General features: G+C 43.8%; 1 protein-coding gene across 12 annotated transcripts in view; it reads left to right on the top strand.

The window, feature by feature from the left end:
- KALRN (kalirin RhoGEF kinase) overlaps positions 1-26,908 on the top strand; it is a gene marked incomplete at both ends in the record, with an annotated part of 639,791 nt that overhangs the window by 428,022 nt on the left and 184,861 nt on the right. For all 12 annotated transcript variants that reach the window (XM_082654652.1, XM_082654658.1, XM_082654657.1 and 9 more), the window contains 2 exons: positions 982-1,124; positions 4,174-4,276. In XM_082654652.1, coding sequence (XP_082510778.1) covers positions 982-1,124; positions 4,174-4,276 — 246 coding nt within the window. The remainder of the gene's footprint in view (positions 1-981; positions 1,125-4,173; positions 4,277-26,908) is intronic.

Here is a 26,908-nt window from a genome sequence, read left to right as displayed (position 1 = left end):
CCTTGATTTGCTCCACATTCACTCCGCATTTTTTTTCCTGAACACCTTCCACATATAAGGTATTCTGCTCAGTGCTGTGGAGGATAACTATGTATGGGGTATGAACCCAGTCCTCTGGGAACTTATGTTCTAGGAGCTCTAGTGAATCATACTAACATGGGAACTATGCTGATTGAGAGGAGTGTTGAGAAGGGGCCTTAAGGAGTCACCTCAGCTGCCCAGGGTGCACGTAGCCTGGGAACTGAGTCAGTGCCTGTGGTCCTGTTAGTGTAATCGAGGAGAGATCCTGCACCTGGCGCACCCACCAGTCACGTGCTTACCAGGGGAGTGCCCATCCCCAAGGAGGAGATGGGCCAGCCCGGACCAAGCTTCACACCTGTTTACTCTGAATTGCCAGCATAGCTGCTACCTGACGTGAGGCAGAAGTACCTGAAAAAACTTCCATGAAGACAAATGGGGTATTCATGGAGTGGTAGCAATGCCTTCAATGAACAGGTTTACCGGGCTAAAAACCCAGGACTGACTTTCAATCAGTACAAGCCTATGTAGCCATATAGGTGTTGAGCCTCCTGACGTGTATCCAGTTATACCAGTTGGTAAATGGCCGCTGCCTCCAAATGCCCCTTTGCTGCCCCTCCTGTGCTCCCCAGACCTCCTCGGAATCTAGTAACTGAAGTGTTAACCCTTGGCCCAGCAGGGGCAGTTATCAATATTGGTCAGTGCCTCCCAGGTTATTAAATACTTTGAAAATCATCCCGTAGAAATCTACATTGAGTCTTGGGGTCATAGCCCTGTTCTAGGAGTTGGAGAAGCATGTCCCTGGGATTGAAGAGTCACAAGTATAAAACGAGAGAAATAAACCCCTCCAACGTTTGGTATCCTTGAAGATGATGGATTAAGCCTGCAAGAGGAGGGTTGAGAACTGTCTCAGTGGATTGAAGGGAAATGGGATTCTCACTCTCTCTCCCTGTGGCACTCCAGGCCTCCAACATAGAAACCAAGCAGGAATGGATCAAGAACATACGCGAGGTGATTCAAGAGAGGATCATCCACCTGAAAGGAGCTTTGAAGGAGCCAATCCAGCTCCCCAAAACACCAGCCAAGCAGAGGAACAATAGTAAGAGGTAACCAGCGTCTCTGCCCCCAGCACAGCCTCACAGGCTTCCGGGAGTGGGGGTGGGGTGAACCTTTGCTTCCACAGGGGCGGTGCACTCTGCAGGCGGCACCCCTCTCTGTGACACCCCACTGAGTTCTACCTAAGAGGAGTCACCTTCTCTTTAAGCATCTCATTACTGTTACTGTCAGTTACATTCAGCAGGGCTTCCCTGGGCACCTGTCCTCTGATAAACACGGTGCTGGGTGCCTGGGGAAGATAAAAGGAAGTGTAAGATGAGTCCATTCCCTCAAGAACCACCTGACAGTCACATCTCACACGTGGAATAGTTAGACAAGAAGAAGCAGGACCACCCGTAGGGACAGGAAATGGCTGCAGGCATCAAGGAGAGGAGACTTTGGATGAGCACTGGAGTGAAGTGTCTGGGGAAAGCTTTGGGAAGGAGGTGGCTTTGAGTCGGGGCTCTCTGGGCTGGCTAGACAGCCAAAGGACTGTAATGTGGGCGTGGTATGGTGGGACTGTCACTGCAGCTCTTACTGCAAGCCCCAAGAGTCCTCGTCTTCATTCATCTGAGATAAGCAATATGATGGGGCAGAAGAGGACTTATTTTTTATATCTGCATCTCCCTGGGCCCTTCTGAGTCTGCGTTTTCCTAAGACCAGTGGATGACTGCTTGAGTATCTCTTTCTCGAGTCTCCGTGCTACAGTCACCTACAATGACTCTCTTGGAGGGCACTTCAAGAGAAAGCATATGAAAGCTTCATACCAGTTTTGGAAAAGAAAAAACAAAAACAGAGTTATGGAGGTGATGGATGTTGGTGATAACAGGCTGTCCTCTCCTCTCCTATTCATGAATGGATTAAGTTCAGGAGATTTTAGTTGACCCTTTGGTGCCAACCAGGCTACACAGGCTTGGGAGCCACCAAGGGAGGTGGTAGCCAAAAGAAGGGTGTGGCTGAGGTAGAGAGAGATTCCTCCAGGAGGCAGGAGCCCCAAGACCAGCATGACCAGGATAAGGTCCCCTCTCGGTGCTGAAGGAACAATTATAACCCCTCCCTAGAGGGGTTATTTTGATTTCAGTTGCCTTTGTCCAGAGTCCAGGTAAGGGGCAGACTTAGTTGAGCACTAGAGACAGACCCTGCTGTAGGAAGCCTCTACTTCAATAAAGAAGAGAGAATGGAAACAGTTATAAGGAATTGAAGGTCCAGGACCATGGTGGGAAGGATATTCAGGTGAGCTTATCTAGGGTTACTCTACAAGAAAGGCCCCTTTTTCCTATAGTAGGAGAGTTTGAGCATCTCTAGAACATGGGATGGACATATCTTGGAAATGCCTCACACCTTTTCTTGGTCATTGTCCTGTGATGAGAGGGGGAGAAACCTTGGCAGTCTCCGCAGAGAACAGCCAGCCATTGTGTTATTTCATTAGCTTGGCTCCCTGCATATGGGGACAGAGTTTACAGAGGAGTGGACTGGCTTGGGTAATGCAACCGACACTCCTGGATGGGCTCCCCACATCCCCCAGAACTGGCCTCATCTGGTGTGGACCAGAAGGGCCTGCAATGGGCCAGAATAGTGGGAAGCAGAACGTACAGCCAGCTCTCAACTGTCTACAAATGGTGGGGAGCACTGGTCCAGATATCTGAAACAACAGATGATCTGAAACTCCTTTATTTTTGGTTTTGAAATACATCACATGATTTCTTTCTACAGTAGATCTTCCTTCCTATGAATCTGTGGCTTATATTATTAAAATAAATTGGCATTTCCCAAGCCCACAAATGGTGGTGAGAGAACAATTGACTTAGAAGTGTTCTGGGTGGGAGAAAACACTTTTTATGACTAGCAGACCCAGTGTATGTATACTGGCATCCCATGTATGCCCACATGCACACGCGTGTCCACACACACTCACACTCCAGATTGTAGTTATTTAGACTCTGAGATTCGGTATATGGGATATGTTGCCCATGTGGTAACACTGTCAGGCACTGAGTTCCCATTTCCCCTAAGGCTATACTTCTCCATAAGCAGTATCACGGGTGTGACTTTCACAAAGACCTCCATAGGAAGAGCTGTCACTTCCTGGGCTGGTTTATCCAACCCCCGGCCCACATCTCCAGTTTTTCCAGACACAGACTCTTCAGCCTTCACCAGTTCCCAGGCATCTAATCCCCGTTGGCCAGAGCTTTGGGTTCAGTGTAGGATTGGGACCCAGTTCTAAAGCTGGAGAGTTGAGGGAGCATGTGAATGGGACAGCAGTGTGGTCCAGGGGCCCAGGCAGGGGTCCAAACGTCAGGAGTGCACTTAGGAGACTATCTTATCAGACACTCAGGAGCACAGCTGGCTCAAAAGCTGCTGCAGAATCTGTGACCGTCCTCTTATCTTTGAGAAGATGCCTTGGTCTTCTGTGTTAATAAGAAATCATCATAAATAAGCATGAGATCACCAAGACCCACCAAAATAAAGGCAATAAACTCCTCCAGACCCAGAAGTTGAGGGTCCGACCTTCCCAAGAATAATCTCCCCTGGGGAAGATGTCCCACCCCATTTTCTTGAGCAAAAGAAACACAGGTCAAAAAGATATCTTCTCAGTTCTCTTTATAAGCCAGCTATAAGCCACCCCCACCCTGTTACAGCATATACAGAAAATCTGTTTGAATACCCTGAACTCTGGGACTGTTGCAGATGACCCAGGCAGCTGCAGAGAAGCCTAGGTTCTAAGCAGGACATACTTCTTCCTACTGCCTTTTATAGACACATTCCTAGTGAAAATAAGTAAGTAGCTGCCCACTCTGCACCGTGGGCCAGAGGAGTTATGGAGAGGAGTCATCTGTGTTCAGTTATCAACATAGTGGTTATGTATTTGCTAAGTGCAAGAAGTGACATCATTGAAAATTACATGGGACCTGCTTCCTTTCATGGGATAAGTTTAGACACATCCCTGCTGGAAAGCGCTAAGGCTCTGCTCCGCCAGCCCAGCTGGAAACCCTTGTGTGCTCTAAGCCCACAGTCGCTCCCCCCACCCCCACCCCTGTTGCTTTTCTCTTCTTCCTGCAGGGATGGAGTAGAGGATGTTGACAGCCAGGGGGATGGGAGCAGCCAGCCAGACACCATCTCCATTGCCTCTAGGACCTCTCAGAACACAGTGGACAGTGACAAGGTAGGACAGTGCCCCAACCTTCCTTCCCCCAAGACTTCTTGTTGGCTTAACCACCCCTGGAGAGTTAACCCCTAGAGGAATTTCTCCCATGGTGGAGCCTGACCTCAGGAGCCAGTGGTCTCTTTGTGCCGGCCAAAGGGGAAGGAGCAGGGCTGGAGGAGGTATGTCACAGCATGGACATCTTGTCTGAGGGGCAGAAGATTGAGGTGGCCAGCCAGACCTCTCACGTCATGAGAGTTTAGCAGAACTGGCGAGGGTGGAGAGTGAGTCTGGGTTTCCTCTCCTTCTGAGATGCCTCACCGGCGCTGCCTGGGCTGCTCTGCCTTCTGGGAGGCTGGAACTCAAGGAGCTGAGGCTGGGATAGTTTCCAGAGACCTAAATTTAGACCAAGATCAGTGATTTGGGAAATGGCCACAGAGATGCCGGTTGGAAGGGGCCTCCTATCCGAAGGGGCTCTGGTGGAAATGATGCCCTCCTCTGGCCAGAGTATTGGGGCTCAGTTCCTGAGGGGCAGAGGACCAGGAAGTGGTATTTGAAGCGGCGTGGAGGGATGTAGTTGTCTCAGGAGAAAACCTGGTCACTTGCTTGCTTACATTTTGGAGCAAGTAAGCAAAAGTTAGGAGCTCTGATGGGGAGCCAAAGAAAGGAGAATGTAGCAAAGACTCAGTGCATTTGCTCAAGCTAGCGGAGGAATTCAGCGGTCTGAATGTGCAGGAGGGACGGGGAAGGTTCTGTCTCTGACCCTACTCTCATTTGCTTACCTCAGGGTCGGAAGAGTTTGAGGTGATCGTTTTCTGGATACTAGGGATTTTATTAATAAAGGTTTGGGTTTACAAGGACCATTTGGCCCTAGTTTCTAGACCTAGTATTTTGGCCTTAGTCCTTCAGCCTCAGACAACAGGCTGTGTCCTCGCTTCATTTTAGTTTTCTAAGTTAGGGGCATTTTTAAAAGATAATCTGCATTCATTAGGATTTTTCCTAATTTTTTTCTTACTGGGAAAAAAAAAAGAAGACTATGCCCCCCAAACCTCCTAAGATCATGTTGCTAAATCATGCTCTAGACTAGTGTGCAAGGACTTGCAAGGTAATTCATTCTGTTTGACGTCCTGCCTTCAAGTTTCTAAGCCACTTTTGACTATCAGAGTGGATGGAAAATTGTTTTTTTTCTACTTGTAAAACATACAAAGAAAACTATTTCTGTACTTTCCTTTCTCCTCTGATCCGTTGTTTAGAACTATAACCCAGAGTATCCTATGAATGAAAGTGTTTATTTTTAAACAGTCAGTGGGTGGTAAGTGAAGTGCATGTTTCCCATGTTCAGACATAGCAGCCTATTAATTCCATGGTCTGGGGGATGCCTCCCTTCCGGCTGCTGCTTTGTCTTCCCCGCGACCCTTAAACAGACACCTCTGCCAGAGACAGCTGTCTTAGGAAGCCCTGGCTCCAGCCTTTCCTTGTCCTCTGGCAAGGTGAGTGTGGTTAGAACAGAACGCCTCCAACAGCAGGCATTTCTTTGTTAATGAGGAACCCTGGTACTTACACATTACCCACAAGTAAGGAAACTGATGCCCAGAAAGACTGAGTGACTCGTCTAAGAAAATCCTAGTGGTGAGTGGAAAAGCAAGAACCAGAACCCAGGTCTCCCTGATTCACTGTCATGTTTTTTCCCTCGCTCTTATTAAAGTCAAAGCTTTGAGCTCCCAATGCTAAGATGAACTCAGCTGGCCAGACCTTCTGCACATTCCACAAAAACATCAGTCACATGTTCATGAAAAAGCACCCACCACATGCCGAGCTCTGTGCTGGATACTGTAGAGACATGTGGATGCTTTGTCGAGTGTGAATCCTTATATGTGTAATTTTCGTTTCATGTATGTCTCTATAGCCAGGCTCTTAAGCCCTGATGAGGGCCGGGGTTGTGTCTGTCTGTTTCATGGCTGTATCCTCAGCACATAACACACATGGACGCTCAGGAAGTACTTGGGGAATGAATGAACAGAGTGGGTAGAGAACTGCGGCATGAAGAGGAAGCTAAAACAGGTGGTCTGAGAGCAGCCATACATACAAATGTTGTCTTTTTAAATATGCTGAAGAAGCCTAGAAGTTTCCTTCCTTGCAAGCAGAAAGCTGCAGGTAATGCTCCCGGCCTGTTGGGAACATTAACCCTTAACTACCTTCTCAGCATGGGCAGCGGGTTGGGAGATGAAGAAAGATTCTGTGTTCTGACACAAAACCTGGAAAATTGCTTAGAAATAGTCAGATAAAGGGAGGGCCTGTCTGTGACCTTGCACTGCAGTTAGAATGTTCTTACTCTTCTGACACTGAGCAGTGAGATCAGGACAGCCAGGTGTTCCCTTGACCTGCCCTGTCCTTCATCAGAGAAACCATTTATTGGTATCTTTGAATTCATAGATGTTATCAACAAAGTTAAATTTCCCCCTATCTATACCCGAAGACCAGGAAACTGGTCTCCATTGGTTTCCAAGTGGTCAGGTGAACAGACTCTGAAGAAGAGGAAGAGCAAGTGGGTTGATTCAGGTAGGCTGAGCCTACCTGGGCAAACAGGGTGGCTGTGGGGAGAGGATGGGGCAGAGGCACCTCACAGGGATCAGGGTCATTTTATTGGTGAGTTTCTAGGAAAGGCCCCAGTCTTCCTCTTCTAATCCAGAGGAGTGAGAGTCGTAGCACTGTGGGCTGGGTGGATGGTAAATGTAACCATTAAAGGGCCATGACAGACGACCTTGAGGAGCTGTGGGGCCCCAAGGCCCCTCTGCAATCCCCTTGTGTGTCCTCTGTGCGCTGGGGTGGGGTGGAAGGAGTTTGGACACACCTGGATTCAAATTCCAGCTCTGGCACTCCCCCTCTGTGTCACATTGCCTGAGTTACTGCACCTTAATTCCCCAACCTGTAAAACAAATACCCGTCTCACTGAGTCCTTGGGAAGGTTAGGTAAAATATATTTAGTTGGCATCTCTTAGACATTCAGTAAAGGTTAACTTTCCATCCTTATTAGAGGGGAAGCAGAAATTTAGATACTGTGAATAAGAGTGCACAATTATTAAGCAGACTGAGGGTCTTTGGAAGTTCTTGAGTAGAGTTCTGCCCTCTGAGTCCTTAGTTCATTAACTGTCAGTAGGTTTTTTTCTATATTAGACCTAAAGGGATGGAACATCAGTTTACTTGTCTATCGTAGGGCAACTTTACTCCTCTTCCCATTTGCTAACCCTTAGAATCTAAGACGTAGCTATTTGTAGTTAGCATTGGCTCGTGGCTTGTTTTATTATCCAATGGGTTATGGTCCATTACTGCCAGGTATTTCACTTTAATCCTCAGATTGTATCACCTTTGGCCAGTGGTAACCCCTAAGTCTTTAGATATTTGAAGACAGTTGTCTTTTCTCTTAATCTTCTTTGTTTAGAAGTCCTCAGTTTCTCCAACTATTCCTTGTATTAATGTGTTTTCCGACCCTTCCATATCCTGGTTGCCTTCCTCTGGTTTACTCTAGTATGTAATGATCTGTGTAAAATGGGGCCTCCAGCATGGTATATAAGTACATTAGGTGTGATCTAACTGATGCAAATTCATCTCCTTGTTCTAGAGCTACTATGCTTGCCCTCCTCCCTAAGAAGGTTCACCGTGCCTAGTAGGGTGTACAGTGCTGGCTCATAAAATCTCCTTGCCTGTTTTTGTGGACTGCCCTTAATTCAGCATGTGACTTAGTAACCTGAGTGTCAGACTACTTAATATCTATTAGATTTTCTCTTGCTTACTTCCATCCATAATCCAGTATGTTTTGAATATAAATTATTCTGTCCAGTATGTCAGCTGCATTTCCCAGCATTATTGGCTAAACATACGTTTTGTGGCTTCATCCAAATTCTGGCTAAAAAGACAAGGTTGAGAACAGAAGACCAATGCCTGGCCCCTCCTCATTTCCCACCCAGGTTTTGACACTTGGAACCCTCCTTGTCTGACTCTTCTTTCTAGGAAAGGGAACTCCCCCACTTTTCTCTATAACAGAGAAGCTGGGATTGCTTGTGGTAAATCCTCCCTTGATGAGGAACCAATCTAGTATTATTAATTCTGCATTAAACGCTGACAAAGCCAACACAGGTGCCTCAGTAAATGGCACGAATAAGCTTTCCCCAAAGTTGCTTTTGCTCATCTCTCAAATGGGTCTGCCTAATTAGATTCTACCTTGCCCCTGTCCCATGTAAAAGTGTCATCTCCCTGAAGGCAAATGGATGTGTGCTTACTTTGTTCTGTAGAGATCTGGGTCTGAGCCCCTTCCTATTCTGTCCAGAACATGCTCACACTACTCTGGGCATTCCACCGTAAAGTCTCTTTTGCTTATACACGTATTAAGTGATGGAGCTTTGCAACCACACTTCAAAGACATCCAGAATTATAGAATTGTAGTCAAGCAAGGCTGGGTTATGAGGTGGCAGTGAAGAAGTGTCTTGTAGTTGAACACGATGGACGTCTGCTGAATAATTACCAGCTAATGGTGCAGAAGCGGCCATCTGGGCAGTGACAGTCCCTGTGCATGTATAACATTTGCCATTTAGACTAGGCATGCTGGAGACGTTCAATAAACGCTTATCGAATTGAACATTACAAACACCTCCTAGTAGGGATGCTCTTCATCCAAAATACACTATGACTTTCTAGACATGTCCAGACTGGCTGGAGACAGGGAAATTGAGTTGTGAGTGCTATAGTCCCTGCAAAAATTACAAGGGAAAGAACACTGCTGGAACATCCCGGGACTGAGTGTGATTTTAAGGAGGGATTTCAAAAGCAAGCAAATGTGATCTAAGGTACAAGGTGGGCTGATAACGACAGTGTGCTGAAGGGGGACGGGAGATACGTGGAGAAGCCTGGAGATTCCAGGATTTAACTCAGAAGTTTTTAAACTCTCGACTGTCAAATCGATATAATGGGTCATGACCAAAATTTTGTTTTACCGTGTGGGAAGAAACGCTCTGAAGTCAAAGGATTCCTACAAGGTCACTCACTGCAGTAACGTGATGCCTCTAACAAGGGGCGGGGCAGCCTGGCTGCAGAAGCCTTCTGGGAATAGACTTCTCAAGAGCCTCACCTGGTTTGTCAGAACCTGGTAATCCTGACACATGCGCTCTGGGAGCACAAAGCAGGCCACTAGGTGCAAGGGCTGTAGTCCAAGAGGGTCCAGCCCATGCTTTGGGGAGGTCCCAACCCCTGAGTTGGCCTATGCCATCTCTCTTCGTACATGCTCTGTGTTGAGGGCCCACTTACTCCACAGCAGGTGTTGCTCTCCATGCTGAGAGTACAGCAACGGATGAAACAAGGCCCTGCCATCCTTTGGCGTGTTGTCTTATAGGGAGGAAAAGTAAATAACCAGAAAGAGAAAGGATGGCATCCCTAGTCTTCTGCTAATAGCATCAGAGATAAAAAGCTTCTAGGTTTTTCTTGTAAGAAAAAGTGGGCTAATGCTGCAATTGGAAGAACTCAAATTAAATGTAAGAAATTAGTTTCCTTGTAAAGATTAGTGTTGATCGGGGGACAGATGACGGAGGGGAAAAAATAGAATCTCTTCATTTAAATGGGCTCATAAATAGAGGAACCCTCCAGAGAATAAGGATGGATATAGAGCTTCTTGGGAGGAAGGAGAGCAAATTGGGTCCCATTCCCTAGAAGCAGAGTCTGAGACCATGATTCCTATGCATGTAGTTTATTAAGGGTGTGCTTTCAGGAAAAGGGGCAAGAAACAGGGGCCAGTGCAGAAGGAGCTAAAGCAAATGTGCATGTGGTTTCAGCTGGAGTCTAGCTCAGTCTGATCCCTCCTGGACCTGGAGTGTGAATTGCACCCAGAGTTTGCCCCACCTTCGGGCAAGGGGCCTGGCCTTTTGTGATAGCTGTGAGCTGTTAGCAGCCAACATGCACAAGAGCTGGGGCATGGGAACCGCAGCAGGAAAGGGGATCTGAGTGGGCTGCAAAGACGTCTACTGCACAGAGGAAGGGGATGGGTTTGGGGACCAGGCATGGATTCAGTCCCTGGTTATTCACCAGCTGCAGGACCTTGAGTGGGTCATTTAATCATTTCATGCCTCAGTCTCCAAGTCTGTACAGTGAAGGCAATGGTTTCAGCTTCCTGGGATTTTGAAGGACTAGCCAAGATCCTGTGTGAGAGAGGGTGTGAAGCAGAGGAGACATGCGGTGGGTAGGTCGCTGTCCGGGTGACTATAGACGACTGGCGTGAGAGAAAATAGACAGCGTGCTCCCTGGAGTTTTAAGGGCCTACAGATCACTGGCTTTCGCCACTAAGGAGAAAAACCAAACATCTGGAAATGTGGAGACTCAACAGTGTTAGGACTAATAAAAATCCTGTCAGTTCACACGATGTAATATTTTTCACTTAACTAATTAAAAACAATCAAGATGATACAACACACGAGCAGGATATAACTAGTTATAAAGAGAAAAGTGCATTTTGAGCCGTATCCCCAGATATTTTGTGTGTGTATAATGTACACAGTTTCATGATATATTTGGGTGAATGACCTCTATTTTGTTGCTACTATTTTAGTTATATTAGATTAAATAAAATTATAAAAGAAGACAGGCTTTTTTAACTCCCATATCTGTGTTAATATAGAAGAAGGTATAAATAACCCCAAACAATAGCTAATAGATATATTATAAAATATATTACAACATATGATTTGGTATTTGAGAGAACACAGAGAGACCACTGGTATGTTTTCTGGTTGGAGAAAAACCAGAGTTTTTGTTTTGTTTGTTTGGTTGGTTGGTTTTGTTTTGAATTTACCTTCAGATATATCCAAATAAGACAGTGTAATACAAATCTACTAAAAATGTATCCAAAAGAATTTAATGGACAACTCAGCACATACGTAAGGAAGTACTTGACCTTAAAAATATATGTATGAGATAATAAAAAAATAAAGTTATTGATCATCATTTAAAAAAAAAAATCAAGGTGGGCCCCCCAAGGTTGAATCTTCAGAATGAGATTGTGACAGCATGTGATATTTAGCCGTGGGGCCTGAGCAGGTGACCCATCTGCTGGAGATCCAGCCTATTAAATGCACTGTGTTAAAAGCTAGAAAAAGAAAACGTGATGCGTCTCCAGGAGAGAGTCCTCAGCACTTTGTTACTCTGCCCTTTATCTCAGGGCCCTAAAATGTTTCTTAGTGGGAGAGGTTTCTGTTGCCTCCCATCTAGGAACAAAGCACTTTCTAATCCTCAAATAAATACCTTTGAAGAATATATAATTGTACTCCTTGTTCCCGGGGTTTGGAGTGGATATATCTGAAGCCTAAACTCGGACTTCACAAACTGTAATCTTGAGTCTCGGTCGTACCCCACGCCTAACAGTACAGTGGGTTGGAGTTGCTGTATGAATCCCAGGTAGAGGCATTCTGATTTTCTCAAGAACTTGGTAGTCACTCCAAAGTAGGAAAAATGCCATCTCCGCTTTAAAGTTTTAAACCCAAATTATGATTTTTGTTTGTTTGTTTGTTTTAGTTTTCTGAATAATCCAAGTTCAGGACTAGGTTTGAAAATAACTTTTTTTCCTGGTGTGGTCCCTTTGTTACTTTGATCCGTGGTGGGCGGGAGAGGTGGCAGCAGGGAGCAACAAAAACAGAGGATTCCCGGGTCCTCCTCTCTGTGGCTGCTCTGTCACCTCCCAGAAGCCCAAACCCATCCTCTCCTGAGCAACATTCAACGCAGGACAAATGTGCTGGCTTTTCAGAACGAGTCTTTAAAGTGCAAGGAGTTGGGGTCACCTGTTTTCCTCTAAATGAAAAGTTGCTCAAATAAATTACTGGCTTCCAGCATCACACACAGCCCAACAGCGTGAAAGACACAACTGAGGTTCGCGGGGCAAAATCTCTCATGACAGCATTATTTTACTTAATATTTGACTTACACTTAAGAGCTTGAAAACCTCCCTGGAGAGGCCCACCTTTAACGTTACCAATCAACTGAAAAAGCAAATAAGCTTCATAACACACAGCAGCCGATGGACAGTTTGCTGCACACAGGCGGATCACAGGAAACCTCAGAGCACCGCGCCGCACAAATCTCTTGGTTTCTAGTGGCGTCATTGTGCAAGTATATGTTCCAGAAATAAGGAAATTGCAAAAGGTGATTTGCCAGTAGATTAGATCTCTGTGTGATAGCTGCAGGGGTGGCCAGAGGCCAGATCTGACTTGGGGTAAGTTTGGAATTTGGAAGCATGGAAGCTCAGGGAAGAATGCAACCTGAGAGGTCCTCTAGCCCTCTGTCTCCATCCTGTTTAAAGGGAACAAAGTGACTTGCTCAGAGTCACAAAGCCAGTTCATGGCAGACCTCAGACTCAAACCCAAGTCACTCTCCTGCCTGTTCAATGGGATTAAGAACATAGTACTTTTGCGGTAACCCTGATAGTTCAGCTTCCAGAACTTTGTAGCAAAAAGCAAACACAATTGTTACTGGCTTCTTCTCCAGCTGCCTCTACACCAATCCGCCCCAGCCCCAGCAAATCCACAGCAAAGTAAATTACAAAGAGGTTCTGTAGGCCAGTCCAGCGTCTCTGGGGCTGGCATGTGGCAAACGGGAAAGATACCTTCCAAGTATTAATGCCTGTCACAGAGTCTTTGATAGCAAGTACTTGTGACTCGTATAGTGGCCTTGGTGGGAGTGTGATTCTGCCCTAGAAGAGTCTTCAGACCTCTCAAGGCAAATTCCCGGTCAGGCTCTGAGAGCTGGCAAGAGGCACTGCGGCAAGGCAGCCCAGCACAAATCTGAATTCTGTTTCTAAAAATTTTGGTGGAAGGAGAAAGCAAATCTGAGATCAAGCCAAGATGTGAAAGTGGATTAGCTGGCGACAGTCCAAGGCAAACAAGACCCAAGTGAGTACACTGCCGGCCGGACACACTGGGGAGGAGGGGCCCGAAAAGGGGAGAAGGCACGTCCGGGGAGGGGGGCGGGGGCCAGCTTGGAGGCCGCGGGCAGAGAGAGAAGTAGCAGCTCTCAGGGCAAGGGTTTTACTGGAGTATTCTGCACAGACTTCTTGGCATATCACTTATCCCACTTACGCTTGTTTCCTTCTGTGTGAGTTAAAAAGGTCTTTTAGCGCAGAACAAAATGACTGAATCTACCTTCTTAAAGCTACTGGTAAGAAGGAAACACGTTGTGGGAAATACCGTTCTTAAAAAATTGTGCTCCTGGATGACTAAGAGTGACACCAGGAGTTTTGAAATCTGGAGCAAGCTCTTCTTGTGGGTGCGAAAATTAACTCTTCTAGAAATTTCAAGCAGAAGTGTTGCTAGAAATGACCGTCTAGAGCCAAAGCACTGAGATGAGCGTGGATGGGGCGGGTGAAGGTGGCTTTGCAGTGGCGGCTCTGCTTTAGCTGAGCTGCCTTCCCCCATGCGTGCTGTGCTGTCAAACATGACATGTTTTCCGTGGCCGTAACACAGGAGTCTTGAGAAAAGCCTGTTTGATAGACAAGTGGATAAATAGTATCCTGTTTCTTTATCTTGACCTTAGATTGAAAATGCTTGTTTGGGTTTTACCTGCCTGGAGGCTTAGCTTCACTTCCTCCCTGCTGATGGCTACTGGCAACCTGTCTGCCATGACTAGTGGGATGTGGTGGACACTGGATGGGGATGGGGAGATCTAAGCATTTGAGGCATTGGGGTGAGATGGTGTGATCCTACTGCCAGAAAGTAGGGTCTTGTCGAGGAAACCATGTTTGCCTGTCCTTCGTGGTGGCCTTCCACTAGGAACCACAGTGAAGATGGGACTTTTGCTCAGGGTCTCTCCCCGGGTGCCAAGTAGCAAATGCCCACCAAGGGGAGCAGCCTGCCTCTGCCCTGATAGCTCTTCCTGTTGAGAGAAAACTGCTGGAAGATGCAGACCTGTGCAGACTGACCCATTCCAGGTGTCTACTCCCTAGTTTCAACCAGACCCTTCCCTCTGCTAATCAGTCTTCCCATTCTTCTGCCGCCATGTTCCACACGGGTCTGGCTCTGGTTATGTTGGAGTAGTCACTGCTTTGTTTCAGAGCTGATAGTCAAGTTTCCAGCTTCCCCATATGTAAGGGCTTAGAGTTGAGTCTTCCAAGTTCAGAATGTTTATCTACTGTCATTATTATTATTATTAATGCTCTAATTGGTTCTGTTTAAAATTGCTGATTGCAGAGACATGTATACATGGATTAGAAGTTCAGGAGAGCTGTTCCTCTAATCTGCATGGCCCCTGCTGATGCTGGCTGTGAGATGCTTACTGAATGCTCCCATAAGCATTGCTCTCTGCATCATATGCAAGGGCTTAGACTCCTCTCTGAACTTTATGATGTACTGAAGGGGAAAAAAAAAAAAAAAAGAAAAACAGGTTCTGTATTTTTCCGTCTGTCTCCTGTCTCCTGCTAGCTGGTGTCCTTTCAGCTGCAGGAATGGGGTTTAAAAAGTTTCACTTACTCTTTGCTGTTACTCACTTACACATGGATGACAGTCTGACTTAGTGAGCACTAGAGGATATTAAAAATTCATTACCTTTTCTTTACCTCATGATTTTTTTTATTTTTTTTAAATTTTTTGGCCACACTGCACAGCATGTGGGATCTTAGTTCCCCGACCAGGGATTGAACCCGCACCCCCTGCATCGTAAGTGCGGAGTCAACCACTGGATCGCCAGGGAAGTCCTCTTTTCCTCGTGATTTTAATGTATGCTATCTTTTTATCTCATTGATTAATTTATCAAGCATTTATTGAGCTCCTACTATCCGGCAGGTGCTATTCCAAACACAGAGGATAAGACAGTGAACAAAACAGACAAAGCACCTTGGTGGCCTGCTTAGACCTTTCTCTTTTGTGCTGATATGAACCTAAATATGCTCGATTTTGAGGTATTTGGAATGCCTTGCAACTTACTTCTATTTTTTTGTATGTCTCTGTGACTGACACCATTGCAGCTTTTATCTTAAAAGAATTTAGCAATTTGTTTAAAAAGATTACTTGGGAGTTCTTGAAAGTAGTCCCCCAATTTTTAATTTCCTGAATTAAAACCAGAAATCAAACCAGAATGTTAGATTTCCCGTCACTATCATCTTTGAGCTGTAGTTGCAGTCAGCAGGTTCCTGATTAGGGAAGGTTACCTTCCTGGCAGGTAGACATTCAGATGAGGAGAAAAGATCAGGAAGTATTCACATAGCTCCCAGATATTAAAATTACTTCTATCTCATATAACAGGAATACCAAAGGAAAATTGTTCTTTTAAAAAGTTATTTTTAAACTGTTATGATGATGATGATGAAGGATGTGAGGGGATGAGGAGTGGGGAATAGTTTGTTAAATGGAGTTACTTCAAATTTTAGAATCTGAAATTTGTAATACAGAGTCTAACTTATCTGATGTCCCTACCCCACTTCACCCCACAACCTCTCAGAACAAGAACAGTCACAATTTTTATGCCTCTTTACATACGGGCTATGAAGAACCTTTATTGTACTTGAGAAAATTTTATTGAAAACTCCCCAAAGAGAAAGGTTTTTAGGATATGTTCTCTACCACTAGATTTAAGACAGTACTTCTAACAGGGACATAGACCAAACCACTAGATCGGTTATGTTATTTAGAGAGCAAATAAGTAGGCACTACCATTAACACCTGGTCAAGAAGAAAAATCTGTTAACAGAGAAGAATGAAATTAGCTAAGAGAAAAATGGAAAATTATTACAAATATTTTGGTACACTGAATTCATTCTTTTCTTCAACAGAATTTTATTGAATGTCCACTGGTGACCAGATACCATGGAGATTCAGGATATAAAAGAACAACCCTTGTCCTTGTCCTGGAGTTTTCTGAGTTCATACCCCCCAGGGGTCTTAATATGTGATGCGAAATAGGGTGGCTATAGAGGTGTTACTTGTATTTGAGGAAGGAGAGTTGTACTTAGCACTTCCTTTATGCCAGTTGCTGAGCGAGGCATCAGAGAAACTAGGAAGAGGAATGTTAGGTGAGATACATACTTGCTACACATATACTACATTTCGTAACGGAAGTATACCCACTTGGAACAACAAACAGCCTGGGAGCCAGGGAAGGCTTTTTATACCAGAAGTGAAATTTGAGCTTGGCCTTGAAGTTCATCTTCCTTCTATTTCTCCTCCTTGGTATCAGTTTTGATCCCAGAATAATTATTCTAATCATGGACAGTCTGTAAAAGAGCAATGCTACTGATACATCCGTATCAAAAGAAGTATTTTGTTTTGATGTGGAATTAGGCTTTTTTTTTAATGACCTGTTAGCTCTGATGGGAACTATTCAAAAGTCCCCTTAGGATTTTTACCAAAACTTTCTTATTGTTCCTCATAATAACATAATTAAACCTGTTTTTCCTTAAGCCTATGCACTGAAGATTTTTTAAAAGAACTTTTGAAGCGATAATACATAAACATGATTTAAAATGTGGGTATTTTTCTAGAGATATAATTTTAAAATATAAAAGCTCATACTTATTCTTTTTAAAAAATGTTTAAATAAGTAATAGCATATGATAAGTCCTGTTTTATACTTTTTTCCTTGTAACAAATCTGGGCAATTTCATAGCAGGACATGTAGAGCTGCATCGTTCTTTTTGGTGGCTACACAGTATTCCATACTTCGAGTACCGTAATTTATCTAACTAGTCTTCTATTGATGGGTGTATGGGATGTTTCTAATCTTTTACCAGTACAGACAGGTCTGTAATTCTTGTACAGATACAGTTTCTCACACTTGTCGGTCATGAGTATATTAACAGGATAGCTTCCTAGAAGTAGAATATGCATTTTAAAATGTTGATAGACATTGTTAGATCACCCCCTACAGAAGCTGGACCAATCTATACTCTCTCCAGCTGAGGATGAGTGTCAGTTTTCCCAGTCTTGCAATCTAGTATATCTTCAATATTTTTTATCTTTTCCAATCTGGTATCAGATACGTTAAAATAATCCTTATTCATTATTTCTCTTGTATATATTTTATTTAGCTGATAATATTGCAACTATATTACTTTCTGAAATATATTTGAAATGTGCAGTATTTAACTTATACTGTTACCTAATGAGAGTTATGGGCTTGTCTGATCAATTAGCTGTTATTTATACTCTTATTCCTGTGGATGAAGTGCATTCCTAATCAGAAACATCTGGTTTACATTAACCTTTTTAAAAAATTTATTAATGTAAAATATATATGCTGAAAATGCATCAAAAAGTACTAAACATGTGAATGGATAATTATAAAGTGAACATATATGTAATAACCATGCAGTTCATGAAAGCAGGACATTGCCAGCTTTCCAGAAGCCCCTTGTGTGCCCTTCCCTGGTCACAACCCTGTCTTCTTCCCTAGAGGTAACCATTCTCCTGACATTCATAATACTGTCCTTACTTTTCTTTATTATTTTGCCTCCTATGTATGTGTCCCTAAACAATATAGTTTCAATGTAGCTGTTTTTAAATTTATATGGCTAGGTCGTACTGTGTGTGTCTCTTCTCTGACTCAACCCTCATTTTTATGGAATTCATCCATGCTGATGTGTGTAGTTTTTCATTCATTTTCACTGTTGTATAGTATACCATTGTATGAATACACCACAATTTATCCATTCTGCACATGGGATGTTTGGGGCTGCTGTGAACAGTACTGCTATGAATATTCTTATATGTATCCTTGTATACATGTACTTGAGTTTCTCTAGGGTGTAAAGGTAGGAGTGAAATTTCTAGGTGGAAAATAAAAGGAAATTGCTAGGTAATAGAAGATATATATATATATGTCTTCAACTAAACTAGATGGTATAATCTATTTTTCAAAACGCGGATACCAGATTTCCACTCCTACCAGCATCTGTGAGATTTTTCTGTTGCACTACATCCTTGCGTATACTTGATATGCCGGACTTCAGAATTGTTGCGGATCTGATGGGTATGTAGTAATATCTGCTTATGGTTTTAATTTGCGTTGCCCTAATTACTAATGAGGTTGAAGCCTTTCCGTATCTTCTTGGGCCTTTGGATTTTCTCCTTTACATCCTTGTTCAAGCCTTTGCCTAGTTGTGAGTTGTCTGGGTTTTTCTTATGCATTTTTAGGATTTCTTTATATATTCCAGATATTAGTCCTTTGTTGATTATACACATTGTAAGTATCTGCTGTCACTCTGTGGCTAGTCTTTTCACTCTCTTTATTGTGTCTTGAAAAACATCTAATTTGACATTTTGAAGGCAGTACGTTTGTAAGTTAAAGACTTATATGATGGGACATAATGAGACATTTCTTACATTAGTCCTTTAAAATAACAGTTTATTATTTGTTTCTCCACATAATAGTGTACCACCATGGAAACTTTATATATAATGTAGGTTTCTGTCAATCCCTAAGTTTACCCCTGTTTTCTTTCTTTTGTTAAATATTTATTTATTTATTTATTTGGTTACACCGGGTCTTAGTTGCAGCAGGCGGGCTCCTTATTTGCAGCTCGTGGGCTCCTCAGTTGTGGCATACGAACTTCTTAGTTGTGGCATGCATGTGGGATCTAGTTCCCTGACCAGGGATCAAACCCAGGACCCCTCCATTGGAAGCAGGGAGTCTTAACCACTGCACCACCAGGGAAGTCCCTATCCCTGTTTTAATAAAAGAATAAGAACTAGTTGACTTTTTTAAAGGTATCTGTTGCATTTTACTCTATATATTATGTGACAGGTAATACAGTTAAAGCGATGCAATGTATTAGAAAAAAAGATAAGTCCATTGGGTTTGGAACTCAGTTGTCTGACAGACAGATCCAAGACCCAGGAAGGAAATCTTTACATAGCAAAACTAAGCATCTATGCTCACAGGAAAGCCTCTCGAATCCTAATTTTATATGTAATGCTTACCATCTCTGTCGTCTAGTTACTTAGCCCCTAAGAAAATTAGAAGAGGAGAAAGTTACTTTTATATAGACACACTAATAGCCACGAAGGCTGAGCTGTTGACAGCAAGAGAGGAAGCAGAAAAGCTATGAAAGCAAAAGCTGAAGGAGGAAATAAAACTCCAGCAGTTGGGTTCTATTTAGTGAAGGTACCAAGAGTGCTATTATGACCTGGCATGTCTTGCAACATCCTTTGTATTTTGTACTACACCATAACTATTACTCATGTAGGTTTGTGTAATTGTCAACAGATGGGGAAATTATGTTCAGTGTACTTTGCTTTTTAAGAAGTCAGAGATGTAAAGATATTCATAAAAAGATTTAAAATGGGGAGAAAAAGGTGGTGTTGCTGTTTACCTTAAGTCATCCAGACACTTGATTATCCTGACAGACACATTTCCCACGGGTTTTGGAGAGCTGAGGTGACATTGACTATGATTTATGTTAGTGGAAAGATTTGTAAAGGTGAAACTCAGCTTTTCTCAGTCCTAGTGATTGACTCCAAAACACTGATTCTGCACTCCTTTGGCATTCTTTGAGGGTCTGTATAAATCCACTCTAGTCCAAGCCACTGTCCTATCACACATGACCTATGAAAGAAGCCTCCTAATTGGTCCTCAGACATTCACTCTTACTTTCCTCTAATCTTTTCTTCACTCTGAGACCAATGTGATCTTTTGAAAATGCAAGCTCTTCGCATCTATGGCTTCAAGCCCTTTGAGAAGGTCCTTTTGCCCTTAGGGTGAATACCAAAGTCCTCAACATGACCTACGAGGGCATTGTCTGAACCTCAGCCCTCTTCTCCTCGCTGCAGCCACTCTTCCTCTTGTTTCCTGCCTCGCAACGTTCCTGGCCTTCCTTGAATGTGTCAGGTTTCTTTGCGGTCTCAGGGCCTTTGTTTCCTCTGCCTGGAAAATCCTTTCTCCTTTTGCTCTCTGGTGTCTGCCATGATCTGACCCAACCACTCATTTCAGCCTTGTTTCCCACTCCTTTTGCTCTCTCTTCTTTCAGATCTCAGCCCTTCCTGACCCTCTGACTAACTCCCCTCCCCAAGTCATATCTCTCACTGCATTCTGTATTGTTATTTCTTGGAACTTGTCACCATTATTTACTATATAAGCATTTGTTTGGTTACACAGTTGCCTCCAACACCAGATGTTAAGTCCATGAGGGCGGAGACATATCTGTTTTATACCCCCACTGCATCACCAAATCTAACAAAATACTGATTCACAGGAGGGACTCAGTTAATATTTGTTAAGTCAATAAATGAAGACCCAATAAACACAAGGTAATGTGTTGGGCATTGTGGGTAAGAAAGAGAACTAGAAATGGGAAACAAATATTATTAAGAAACTCAAACTTACCTAGTTTGAGAAGATTAGAGAAGGTTCAGCATTAAACTTTACTAAGTGGGTAGAGTTTATCCAGGCAGCATTGCTATTGGGAGTGGGGAGGAAAGTCATCCTAAATGGATCAAACAGCAAGAGCAGGGACAGGGAGAAAGGAAAATATAGGATAAGTTTGGTGCATGCAGGGTAAATATGCTTGATGAAGTACGGAGTTTGTGAGGTGAGCTGTCGGAAACAAGGCTGAAATGATTGGTTGGGTCAGATCATGGCAGACTCTGGATACCATTGAAAGGAATTTAGATTTTATTGAGTATTATCCAAGAAACACTGAGAGGTTCTTTTTTTGTTTGTTTTTTGAGCATGATAGTTACAGAATTACTCTTACCTTCTCCTTGATGTGTAACTGTCCTTTTATGCTCTCATTCTTTCTCTTAGACTCACAGAGAGTCTAAAGTTAAACTACCCACAGGCTCTGAATCTCATGCTTTGTACCCACCTCTATCCAGTACATCCATTCAACACCTCTTCTTTCCCTCTTATTGTCAAGCATCTCCTTTCTCTCTGCCATCTCACACCTCTTTGTTACTTCGTGCTCCCTGCGCTGGAACTTCTCCTGATTCTTCTTTCTACAGATCCTCCCCCACCTTCAACAGTAGTTTTTGTTGCTTCCATACTGATGTCCATGACAAAAATTCCAACATGATGTCTCTGAAGAGACGTTACTCCTGACGGCAGTTCCATATTCATTGTTTGTTCACGCAGCACATTTTTTGTGCACCTACTATGTGTCAGGCACTGTTGCAGGCTGGAGATGCAGCAGTGACACCAAACAGGCCAGTCCCCAACCTTATGAACACTCAGTTCTACTGGAGAACCAGGAAACCAACAAGCAAATATAAGACCAAATGGTGACATAATGAACACTATCACTGTAGGTCTTTCCAGTTTGATGTCGGCTTCCCTCAGTCTCAGCGTCAGACAATTTTATTTTTCTTTCAAATCAGCAACTTGGTTTGACTTCCCTGTTTGAGGTAGAAGCAGGATTTTCCAGATACCCAGGTTTGTATCTGTGGATCCATTTGGGGGCATATCCCCTGATAGCCAGCCGGTCTGTTGCCCAGTCCTGAGGATGATTCCCTCAAAACGTCTGTCACATAACCCTGGTCAGGCCTTGGTCACCCTTTGCTTAAATTCTTTAAGTAGCCTCCTAAATGTCCCCCACTGCTTTCTGGGATTTTGCCCCTGCATTTTGTCTTTTCTACTGACACCAAATCCATCTTCCTAAAACATCTCTTTCAATATCTCACTTACCTGTTAAAAGACTTCAGTAGCACATTTATTTAGAATAAAGTACAGGCCCACCTGCAAAGTCATTTATATAGTTTTCCTTCCTATGCATGCTCCTTTAGAGACCCTTACCTTTTATAGACACTATAATGCCCTTGTATTAGATGGAATCATATGAAATTGCCATTTTCATGGATCCAACATGGTTGATTGAATATTGGCAATTTATATGTTGCAACCTAATTGCACTTCCCAAACAACTGGTTGCCTGTATGTCTTTCTCCCGTGTTACATGGTGAGTTTTTTGACGATCATGTCTTGATCTTAATGTTGCTTCTATCTTTACTGTCTGCTACGGCATCTGGTACAAAGTAAACAATGGCAATCGAGTGCCCCCACTCATGTTGTGATCTCCTGCTGCTTCCATTTCCTATAATGCCCACCGACTTCACCTAATCACATCCTACCCACCCCTCACTGCCAGCCTGGCTCATGCCTCCTTCATGGAAGTGCTCACTACTCCACCTTCATCTCCTGCCACCACCTCTGAGCCAGCAGTATTGCCCCCTACTCTCTGCCAAAATTGAATATCGTTCTTTAACCTCCAAAGCATATATGTTTTCCTTTGTGTTTTCTGTATTACTTAGCATGAAGTTGCACTCTTAACAGTGAGTTGAAAGATGTCTGTTTCTAGCCCTCCCTTTCCACTCTGGGACCCACTACCGTATTTCCAGCTGTCTATGATATAACTGCTCTTGGATGACTCACTGCAGTCCACTCAACAGAACTGAAACAAGTCATATGCCATCTCCAGGGTCTGCTCCTGGCCTACATCCGCATCCACAGCTTGGTCTCGAAGCCATCTCAGCTCTCCTTCATTCTCTATCCTCCTCCTGAAATAACATTCCACTGGATCATCACAGTGATTGCACTCCTTAGCCTGGCTTCAGATTTTTATATAATATATAAAGTCTATCTCTGGGAGCTTCAAGAGGAGAAACATGTCTCCCAAACCACAGCAACGTTCTCTAGGATCTAGAGCATCCTGATAAACAGGCCACCTCCTCCTGGTCTTGCACCTCCCCTGGGGACCTCTCCTCTAACATGTTTTCCGGTAGATATGTGTGATTATCTTCACCAAAATATAATGATCTTTCACATCATAATTGCCTTTGTTAGTATATGTCTAAGATATACTGCATCACTGTGTCTCCAAAGTTATCTCTCTGTCCTGATAGATACGTTTCTGACCTCAGGAAGAATGTTGCTGGAACACATTTTCTTCATTATTAGAATGATCTCTGGAGTCCCTTTCATCAGCACTTTGTGAGAAACCATCTCCTTCCGGTCTGCTGTTGTTTCCCAGGGGTTAGTTTTTGTCTCAGCAGCTGAGTCCCGAGACCCACACAGACAAAAGCTCACGTGTGATACCTTGTGTTGTCGGCGATGCACTGAGATAGGGCTGGGCATTCACAGAGAGGGCTCAGAAGAGACTTGTTTGAATATGTCTTATGTGTATAGCTTCTGTTTGTGTATACTTGTGAACTTTTGTGCGTCTCTGAATGTGTTTCCCATATTGCTCTCTAAGAAGGATTCATCTACGTGGTCTGGGAGGCAGGGATAGCTTGGATATTTTCCTCAGCCATCAGGCCCGTGACATTGCAAACCAATAAGCCAGGTGCTCCAAAGGCTCATGGCCGCAGCTGGTGCAGGTGAAGAGCCTACCTGAGCTGCAGCCTGGGGTTTTCTTTCCCACCTGCTTGGGGTCTTCCTTTTCCCTCTAAATATGAAAGACTAATTTTTCTGTTAAACATTAAAAGGAATGTGGATGTGTATACATGTATGTGTATTTGTGCTCCTGTATGCATATATACGTTATTCGTATATACATATATGTATGCATGTATGTATAGATGAAGGAAATACACCAACAAGTAAACAGTGGCTTTCTAGATGGTGGCTTTTTCCAAATTCTCTATGATAAGTCAAATTATTTTTATTAGTAGCAACAACAACAACAAAAACCTAATAGATGATATTTTTAAGGATAGGACACAATTATTAGATGATTGCTGAGATCAACCCTCTATGTCAACCAAGGACAAAGAGACAAGCAGGGGCCTAGTAGGGAACAGAGGGATGGACTTCACCTTAGCATCTCCAGATGAGAGAAAGTGACCAGACGGTGAATTTGGGCTGACTTGCAGGGTGGGCCAAGGTTACTGAAGGTTGTGAGCTGAGGAACTGGCAACTTTGTTTGGTTGTGAAGGTCAGGAGCCTTGGACAGTGGAAGGAAAGAGAAGGAAAACTTGGGGGTTGGGATGGGGGTGGGAGAGGTGGATAGGGAGTTCATCAGGGTTTCCCCCCAAACTCAGCTGTTTTGAAAAGTATGGAAAAGGTGAGGAAAAGCTCGAAATATACTTTCAAGTTCATGAAGAGATTTTATGAAGAGATACATGCAGTGGGAGAGAGAAAAGGCAGACACGTTTCCAGTTTGGTTTAAACCCCCTGTGACTCCAGATGGAGGGGTTTCCTGAGTGATCAGCGTGGGGACACTGGGACCAGGGGGAGGAGGGATGGGTCACCCCTGCACGGGCGGCAGGGTTCCTAACAGCAGGTTCATCATTAGGTCAACACACAGCTCCCCCACCCCCTCCCCTCCCTCATCTCCCACTGTCTAAGGACACAGGGAAATTTATGATTAGAATTCTTGGTTAAAAGACAGTTTCTAACCTTTCTGAACTTGGAACAAAAAAATTGCATGAAACAAACATTGTCAAGGATGTTTCTCCCACCCCGCCTAGTCTCGTGGTTCTCTCCAAGAGCGGAAGGAGAAATGGAAAGATAAAAACAGGGAGGGTGACTCTTCCTTGCTGTGGCTCACTTCTTTCCTCTGGGGCGGTGTTCTGGAAGTGGGGACCCCCTGGCCTCAGAGCCAGGAGGGGACACAGCAGAACCTGGCTCTGCACCACCTCCAAGGCCTCCCTGCTCTTCACCAAGCTGCTCAGCTGTTCCTTACCAGTCACCTCCTTACCGAATTCCCTGTGGGGAGCCCTGGGCTCCGGAGGAGCAGCACACACGCACGTCTAAAAGCCAAAAACAGAGTAGGAAACAGGAAAGAACAAAGAAAGTCACAAAAATCAGTTTTGAAAAAGAGCTAAACTGAAAACATACTCCATGATGTTTATATCTTTTCTCTCTGCACAATTCAACATTTGTACTTGTCTGCATCGCAGTTTTTCATTCTGATGAAGGAACATTTTCCAGTCTGGGCCCTAGTTTGAAATCTGAGGTGGAGAAAGGCTCTTTTAAAACAGTTAATGTGGGATTTGCAGTTCCCTGTGTGTCATGGAGGAGTACAAACAAAGCAGTGACGTCCCCACCAAGGACCCCACCCACCTACTGAAAAGCATACAGTCCTTTCCCTTAGAAGCCCCTGCTGAAATCGGGCAGGTGGAGAAAAGCACGAAGTCTGCTGCTGTAAGGAAGCGTCCAGAGCATACACGACTGACAGTAGCAATTGTCTCTCTTCCTGAACTCCTACTATGAGCCTGGCGTTTTATGTATAATCTCTCGCTCCATCCTCACAGTTCTTCAAGGTAAGTATCGTTATCCTCATTTTGCAGATGAGGAAGAATGTAGAAGTTAAATAATTGCCCAAGGTCACACATCCAGAAAGTGGCAGAGCTGAGATTTGAACCCAGGTCTTTCTCACATCCACTGTGTACGCTGCCTTCTGCTGGCCAAGTTCATGCACGAAAACAGTTGGGTGATTCAGGCAGAAACACACAAAGCAACATTTTGGCCCAAATGCTGTAAGTCTTACTGTTTCTCCCTCCTGACCAACTGAATGAAATGCACCTGAATTAAAAAACCAAGAACAAGGGGAAGAAAAGAATTAAAAAACCAAGAACATACCATGTTCTGTGTATTACATGTGCTAACTGCTCAGTGGCTGCTGTGTCTAGTGGAGCATGGCACGAGTCAGGAATTTAGAGGAGGCTGTTTATTATGTCTTGGCCACGGGACTAGTGATTCAAGCACACACCTGCCTCAGTGGCTTCCAAATCCATCAGACAGAAGCATCTAGAATATGTAGTCAACTGAAGATGCATTTAGAAATATATTGCAAAATAGCCACCTCAGATTCTTTGTGGAACAAGAAAGGATGGAAATCTATAATATAACAAATATGTTCCCCGTTTATGGCAATCTTTAGGCCATTGGATGTCCAGTGATGTCTCTTGTGCACCCAGGGACTGTAGAAAACATCTCATCATAACTCAGAAAACTCATTTTATGAGTGTCTAATATTAGAATGAGACCTACAGTATATTAAATAAATAAGTAATCTGTTCCTATGAAAGGGTCTGCACCTAAATTGAGGGAGCTGGGAGAAATCTCAATATAGGTGCCCCCCCCCCAAAAAAAAAAGAATTCTAGGGAGGTCTGGTTAATAAAAGCTGCTGTCCTATTAAAATGGGTCTCACTGATTCTTGCTCCTCATGGAAAATGCCGAAGTGCTTCTGGACAATGTATGCTGGCAGATGTGAAAATGCAGTTGAAATGCTGCAAAACTCAGGTTTTCCAACCATGGAGTGGCTGGTACATAGAAAAGGCCTCTGCCTTAAGGATCTTAAACCAGGTGACCCTTAGAATTACCGAGGAATCATTTCAAAAAACGCATCCCAGGCTCCTCACTGGCCTGTTGAATCAGAATGCCAAAGGTAGAGGGTGATTGGATGTGGGATATCTGTGAATTCCAAGCAGAGAGTTATTTTCTAAATAATAGAGGCCATTAGCATTTCAAAGAAATTTAATGGCCTTCTTTTTCTTTTTTTCTTTTTAACCACACTTCCACTTAAACTCTTCCCACTAGTCTTTGCCCTAGGCCAGATGTTTAGAAAACCATCTCAGTGAGATCATGAATGGCCGTCATGTTTAAAGAGCTATGCATTGGTGTTAACTACTCTTTTAAGGTATCAACTGGGCCATATAAAACAATGGCTTCCTATGTAAATGTGTATGTATTTTCTCAGAGTT

The sequence above is a fragment of the Grampus griseus genome, assembly GCF_964374135.1.
Source record: "Grampus griseus genome assembly, chromosome: 5".
Classification (NCBI taxonomy): domain Eukaryota; kingdom Metazoa; phylum Chordata; class Mammalia; order Artiodactyla; family Delphinidae; genus Grampus; species Grampus griseus.
The sequence above is the reverse complement of the archived record's forward strand: the minus strand, read 5'-3'. Positions and strand labels throughout refer to the sequence as shown.